This window comes from Electrophorus electricus, chromosome 7 (genome assembly GCF_013358815.1).
Source record: "Electrophorus electricus isolate fEleEle1 chromosome 7, fEleEle1.pri, whole genome shotgun sequence".
NCBI lineage: Eukaryota > Metazoa > Chordata > Actinopteri > Gymnotiformes > Gymnotidae > Electrophorus > Electrophorus electricus.
Window position 1 is genome coordinate 9,587,300 of NC_049541.1, and position 7,500 is coordinate 9,594,799.

A 7,500-nucleotide genomic window follows, 5' to 3' on the forward strand; every position below is an offset into this window, starting at 1 on the left:
TTTACCTTCTGTTTTATTCAGTTACCAAGTTTAACACGAGATGCTGGGAGAAAGCAGATCTCCAGAACCAGTTAGAGTTAGAGGTGTGACGAGGTGAAGCTGTGTGACAAGCACACGTAGAAGCAATCAGACACAGACAGACAGGTGGGAGGGAGACTCATGGTGTGTTCTGACCTCTTAGCGAGCTCAAGCTCATATTTGTGAGTGAGTGTGTGTGCTGGTGAACAATATGGAGTATAGCTCTCTGCTGTGAGTATCTTCTGTTCTTTCTCTCTCTGGCTGTGTTGGATGGATGTGGGAGACGGGTTTAGTTTAAAGTGTATTTGACTGTCTTCAGGCCCTGAGATTCAGGACACAGAGAGATGGGCTGAAGGGTTTCTTGCATGCGTCAGATCTTTGGAGAGTTTTCTCTCTGTATCTTTCTGTCTTTGTCTTCTCCTCTTCTTCCTTTTGAAGTGATCAGACGAGGACGTGAATAAATGAACGCAAATTCTCCACTTAATCACATTCCAGTCGCAGCCTCAAATCATCTACCTTGGGATTTAGTAATGCAGAGGGTAACACTGCCATCTGGTGGTCACTGTGTGCTACTGCAGACCAGTAACCGATTTTGTCCAGGCAGTTTGCCATTCACGTCAGGTATAGACGAGAGGTCTGGTAGGAGGTAGCAGGGTAGACCTTTTCCAGGGCACTGACCCGTTTCATCGGCAGGATTGATCTTGGTGCTGATACGCTGTTACCTGTAAATATGTGGCACAAATGCAGGGGTCCAGACTTGATTATGTGTTTATTAATTATGTGTTTAAATTCCTGTCCAGTATGCTTTTTTTGGGCATTATTCAGTGTTCTAAGAGGAGAAATACATAATGTGTTTAGTGATTTAGTATTCACACAGTGAACCTCTCAATGCCTTGAATACAAAAATGGTCCAATAGTCAAATCCAGTATTTGGTTTGGAATGAACAGATAATATCAGGGAGTGGAGGAATTGAATGGATAGTCAAATAAAATCCATACAATTTAACGCTGCATATGTTCAGCCCTGTACTATGTCTGTGTATACATGTCTACATCTCTGCCTCTCTTAGCTAAAAGTATATTTTCTCATAACAAACACAAAATGCTGTTTAATTAGTACATGTATTAACTGCCTCACAGATAGTAATAAAATTTGAGACAAGGAGAGAAAAAGGAATACAGTATTGTAATCTGTTCTCTCTGTATTTCTCTGGTTCTCTCAGGTTGTTTGGCAGTAAAGCCAGCAGTAAACCCAGTTCCCCCAGTACCCCTGATTCAGCCAAATGCCCGTCAGTGCTGGGAAGCCCCCATGGCACACTGGCCCGCCAGACCAGCCTGGACTCGCCCTCTTCGGGCACGGGCAGCCTGGGCAGCGCGGGCGGGCAGAGCGGTGGCAGCAGCCCTCCGTACGGCAGAGCACCCGAGTCCGGCGCGGACTCCCCGGCCTCCAGCCCAGCATCAGGCCTCTCTCTACCCTCCGCCGCCCGGCCCTGGCCGCCCAACCTCAGCAGCTCCTCTGCCGGTAGCAAAGAGACACTGAGCTGCCAGAGTCTGACCAGCCTGCACACCAGCTCCGAGTCCATCGACCTGCCGCACCACCACCACGCCACCAAGGTCACACGCACAGGCAGCGTCAAGTCCACGCTGTCCGAGGGGTGAGTGTGCACAGCCCCGCCGTCTTGAAAGCTGCCGCTGATACTGCATCGTACTGTTGCGGTGCTACACGGTCATGCTGGACATGTGTGATGTCTCCCGATGGATTTCACAGCCGTGGTTCATTCTGACACAGACTGCATAGTTCATGCAGAATTTGAAGTAGTATTTTTATTTGTGGCTTTACCGTGTATAATCTCTTCAGTGGAGTTTTGTGTAGTCACTGTGTGTGTGTGTGTGTGTGTGTGTATCTTTGTGTGCTTATACAACCTCACTCTGTTATTTTCTCTTTCTAATAGCATGACTCTTGACAGAAACACACTGCCTAAAAAGGGACTGAGGTACTAATAACTACGATTTTTTTCTTCACTTTACGTTTAAATGTTCCTAAATATGTGTTTAAATATGTCTAAATATGTGTTTAAATATGTCTAAATATGTGTTTTTGTAGCCACCTAACAGCTGTAGTATCTTCTCTCACATCATCAACAGCTGTTCCAACTTAGGAATTATAAATAATTTGTGGGCTGAAATTAATAGTAATATGTGAATCATGACATGATGGTGTGTGTGTGTGTGTGTTTGTTTGTTTGTTTGTTTGTTTGTATGAGTGGCCCTTTAGGCCAATATTCAACTTTACCTCTCACACAAACACTATCATACCTCTTAGACATACCATTATACTGTCACACACTATCAAACCTCTCACACACCATCATACTTTCATATACACACTATCTCAATCGCAGTATTTCATGACTATGTGCGTTTTTGCGTGCACATATAACCTTTGTGAAGAGTTTAAAAAGTCAGAAAAGGTCAGTTTGAGAAGTCTGCTGTCTCTGTGGCACTGTTAGTTTTTAATGCCTTTTATGTAACAGAATTAATTTTCAGCACTGGCATAAGTATATTCAAACACGTAGCTGTAAACACATCGTATGTATTTTCTCTCTAGCCTTGGCTACTGCGGAAAAGTGAAATTCAAATCAAAATGTTGCCTTCTGTACATCTGCAGGTAAATTCTCCACCCAGGTCCTTTTAAAAGCATAATTTCGGCACGCACAGATCACAGAGCCTCAACAAAACCAGGCGATTACACATAGCCAAAGCCTGCAAAGCTCCATCTGCAGCAATCATGACCACAGAGCTGGAGATTCAGCACCTCCTGCATGTCCAGTCCCTGAGCACTGCAGGTTCACTAGTAGCTGTTAGAAAAGCATAGAGGCTGATCTGGGGTAAGCAGTGATATTTTACCTGAAGACATGCTAAGAATGTTTACTTGCACTTGATGGAAGCAGGTGGGTTTAAATAAAATTGCCTTTAAACTCCAGAGATAAAAGAATGTTGCTGGTCTAGCGCTACAAGAGGAAGAAAGAGAGGAACACTGTGGGGGGGTTACCGGTCCGCCCATTAAATTCCATTTTGAAATAAATAGAGACAGCCAATTCTTTTTTTTTGCCCCAGCATTGGCTGAAGCTTTTTGATTCCTTTTCTTTCTGAGCAAAGTTTAGTTTCTTGATTCCTTTTTTGATTTGAAATACCTGTACTGCAGAAAGTACAGATTTACTTAAGCAAACAGAGACAATGCAGACAATAAAAGTCTTAAATATTTACATAAGTTCAGCAATTATGTGTCTCATAATATATTCATATTAAATTTTTAAATTGTATCACATAAAAACCCAACAACAACGTTATTTAACTTGTCTATCATCCGTTGTCTTCTTCACTCTCTAAATACCATCCTCGGCATCAGCCACTGAAAAACCCAACTGGTTGACGACTAATGTTTGTGTGTGTGTGTGTGTGTGTTTGTGTGTGTGTGTGTGTGTATGTGTGTGTGTGTGCGCGTGTGTGTGTGTGTGTCTGTGTGTGTGTCTGTGTCTGTCTGTGTGTGTGTGTGTGTGTGTGTCTGTGTGTGTGTGTATGTATACGTGTGTAAATAAGTGGAGAAGGCTACAGTAGGTTGATTTTGTGAGTCTCTGTCCCCTTAGACACCCGCCATCCTCCAGACAGATGTCCCACGAGGAGGGCAAGGAATGGCTGCGCTCCCACTCCACTGGAGGCCTTCAGGACACAGGCAGCCCCCTCTCTCCCCCCGGTCCTACTGCCACTGCTGCTGGAAAATACCACTACTCCAACCTGTGTACGTACAGCCATACTGCCCTACTAGGTGTGTGTGAGTGTGTGAGTGTGTGTGTGTGTGTGAGTGTGTGTGAGTGTGAGTGTGTGTGTGTGAGTGTGAGTGTGTGTGTGTGTGGGTGTGTGTGTGAGTGTGAGTGTGTGTGTGTGTGTGTGTGTGTCTGTATTTTGAACAAATTATGCTTTTGAATGTCAAAATAGATTTACTGTGTCAAAATTGCTAAATTACTATGCTAATAGTTTCAAACAGATGCTGAATTCAGATTTCACTGTGTGTGTGTGTGTGTGTGTCCATCCTCTCCAGTGAGCCCCACCAGTATCAGTCAGTTCCCACTGTCTGGTAGCAATATGACTCGGTCTAACAGTATTCCAGAGCAGGACACGTTCGAGCTGTATGGGGATGGCCGCACGCTGGGGGGCAGTGCCACCTCTCTGGAGGAACGGCCACGTGCCATGAGCCGATCCGGATCCTTCCGGGACAGCACAGATGAAGGTCGGTCTCAGTCAGAGAAATCACACCTCTGTCATGAGGAGAAATGTACTCGCTTACTGTAACCGTGCTGGTTCCCACATTCTACTGACATCCCTATCCAGGAGGAAACTTTGCTGGCTGTACTAACTAAATAAATTATGTCTTCATTTAAAGTTTGTAAAAGACACAAAACATTTTTGCCATTCCATGCATTTTTTTCTAGGAAACTAAATTTACATTTTAAGCTGCAGTAGTCTCTACTGGAACATATATGACAGCAGGATCTGTTGCTAGTTCTCAGAGGCACTGAGTAACGAGTCCACATTAAAACATTTGTATCACAGCTTCCTCATGCTGGCATCGTGGTTCCCACAGCAACGCCTTCATGTGTCATTTGTTTTGGTTTCTGTTCCTAGTTTTGCTTTGGTTCTGTTTTGCCATGCCTCCTTGTTTAATTCCCTGCCCCATTCTGGTTTCTGCTGTGTCTTGTTCTGTCTCATTACTGTTTCCAGAGTTCCACTTTTTCTGTGCTGTTGTTGTTTTGTTACTCAGCCTTTTTTCGTTTCTCTGTCGATACATTGCTTTTGCCTTTTTGGTGTTTTTGGTGTTTGCCGTAGTGTTTCCCTCGTGTCTGGCGTCTGTTTTAGCCTCTATGTTAGCCTGCCATGTTGTTTTAGTTTTTCTCACTCTTCTCAAACACCTCTTGCACTTGCATCGTTCATCTCGTCTTGTCCCTGCTAAAACGTGACAGTAGGATCCTAGATTACACTTAATCTGGAAAAGCACCTTTAAAAGTTTCATTTTTATTTTGATTGAACTACTAAATTATTAAATGAAAATATTTTGGTGTTTTGTCCATCATCTCTCTCCATAGTTCATGGGTCGTCTCTGTCTCTGGTGTCTAGTACCTCCTCCTTGTACTCTGCGGTAAGTGTTGTCCTCTCCAACCAATTAGATCCTTGCAATTGGTGACTAGAACATCCAGGAAAAAATAGACTATTTCGAGACTCTTTGGAGTTTGAGCAGTCAGAGAATTAAATATACTACTTACCACGATTAAATATACTACTTATCACGATTAAATATACTACTTATCACGATTAAATATACTACTTATTATGATGTAGACTTTTTACTTATATGCTTATTTATACGGTGTATCATATAAAGCAAAGTTAGCATGTTATGGTGTGTTGAATTATAATTCAAGTTTTAATTATATTATAAGTGGACATTTGTTGAATTCACACCTCTTTGTAATTACTTTTTTATATATCTTTTTATATACTGTTCTTTTTTTTATTTAAAAATTGTAAATAATTTTTTGTTCAATTTGCTGTTGGCGATCAGTTTGCATTGAACATTCATTGCCACCCTGAGCTGGTGATGGCCATTAAGGCATCGTGTGTGAAAGCTCAGTGTCTAGAGGCCTGTGAGAGTTCATGTCTTTAAACACACACACACATTCTCTCACTTCCAGGTGTTCTCTTTTCTAAACAAGGTAAAGGCAGTATGCTCTGTCCTCTCCATGCAGATTCATGTCTGTATGAGCTGTACACACATTAATAAATGCGTATGCTAACTATTTGGCTCCAGGCTCCGTATCAGGCACTAACGGGTGTAATGGCTTAAATAAACCGGTGAGGGCTGTTCAGCCTCTGTGCTCTGTGTCTGTCACTAACACTCTTCTTATTTTTGATACTATCACCTTATTCTCAGAGTTTCTGAGTCAACTGTGTTAAATCACTTAGAGTTTGTCATGTGGTGTGGGAGTGTGTGTGTGTGTGTGTGTGTGTGTGTCTGTCTGTACTATGAGTGTGTTGGGTCTTAAGTGGTCATTAAGGTCTGGCTTATGATAAGGTTATTGGGACTATGTCTGAATTCCACTCCTACTGGTTAATTCTGCCTTTATGTCCTTTACAGACAGAGGAAAAGGCTCACTCTGAGGTACGACTCCTCCTTTCACGCACGTGTCAAACACTCATACCAACAGAGGCCACGAAATGTTAGCCAAGCACTTGTTTCCAGACAAAATCCCTATTTCTAAAGCCCAGTTAAGATGGCATTGGTTTTCCCTGTGGAGGTTCCGTGAGGTAATTAGTACCCACATTCCTCAGTGGTTTCAGTCCGAATCCACCATGTCACTAATTTTTCCAAACTTTGTCAATGAAGATTCTGGCGTCTTTTACCTACTATAAAATGACTGGTAAAAATAACCTCTGATTATATTTATATTTAATCCTGTTTGAATTCACTCCTACTTACTGTTCCGTGAAAGAGGAGGGTTTATGGCAGTGCATGGTTCATATGGCCTCCGGTGGTGTTGGCAGTGGTAGAAACATCCTGTTCCTGTACTGGGAACCTGTTCCTCTCTCAACAGCAAATCAGAAAGCTGCGCCGGGAGCTAGACGCTTCCCAGGAGAAAGTCGCTGCCCTGACATCGCAACTGGCAGCCAATGTGAGTGAGGCTCAGACACAAGAGCATCCAATCAAATTTAGAGTTGTTCTTCATGATTTGAATAAAAGGCATTGTTTTGAATGAACAGAATCCCACATGTCCAGGGGCATGTGGTTGTAATGTAGCTTTCGGTGTGATTTGGGCTCTGTAAGCCTGCTTGTTCTTAATAAGAAGCCTTGGCTGGATTTCAAATTTAAGGGTTAGGATTAAGTTTAGGGTGAGTGGTTAGAGTTGGGGGTTAAGGTTATGGGTTAATGTTAATGGTTTGGATTAGGGGTTAGGGGTTAAGGTTAAAGGTTTTGGTTTGGGGTTAGGGTTAGGGAATAGGGTTCTGAGACATGTCTTTATCTTGGACTTTGAAGGGGCAGGGGGACCATAGACCCTGCCAGCAGCCTCTAAAAGTTTTTTATTTGTGTGTGTGTGTGTGTGTGTGTGTGTGTGTGTGTGTGTATACGTGTGCATGTACCTGTGTGTGTATATGTGTGTGTGGACAGTCACATCTGGTAGCGGCTTTTGAGAAGAGTCTGGGAAACATGACCTGTCGCTTACAGAGTCTAACCATGACAGCAGAGCAAAAGGTAAGAAGCTTCTCTGCACTGGGATCTGGCAGATGAGTGGCTGCAGTCTGGTCAGACACTGGTGGAGCACATGGACTGAAAGGAAATGTCCCTGCTCCAGTTGTGAAAGACAGACAGTTTTAAAAAGTAATTCTTGGTTTGCTTACTGTACATTTTTAACAGAATATGATGTGTTCAGT

The 7,500-nt window shown here is 43.0% G+C and overlaps 1 protein-coding gene across 4 annotated transcripts in view; it reads left to right on the plus strand.

Moving 5' to 3' along the window:
- The window catches only part of nav3 (neuron navigator 3), a 142,226-nt gene that overhangs the window by 118,269 nt on the left and 16,457 nt on the right, over positions 1-7,500 (plus strand). For 3 of the 4 annotated variants that reach the window (XM_035528026.1, XM_035528027.1, XM_035528028.1), the window contains exons 16-24: positions 1,242-1,673; positions 1,971-2,012; positions 3,666-3,817; positions 4,118-4,306; positions 5,160-5,212; positions 5,766-5,786; positions 6,209-6,232; positions 6,666-6,743; positions 7,238-7,321. In XM_035528026.1, coding sequence (XP_035383919.1) covers positions 1,242-1,673; positions 1,971-2,012; positions 3,666-3,817; positions 4,118-4,306; positions 5,160-5,212; positions 5,766-5,786; positions 6,209-6,232; positions 6,666-6,743; positions 7,238-7,321 — 1,075 coding nt within the window. The remainder of the gene's footprint in view (positions 1-1,241; positions 1,674-1,970; positions 2,013-3,665; positions 3,818-4,117; positions 4,307-5,159; positions 5,213-5,765; positions 5,787-6,208; positions 6,233-6,665; positions 6,744-7,237; positions 7,322-7,500) is intronic. The other variant, XM_035528029.1, reaches the window with a different exon arrangement.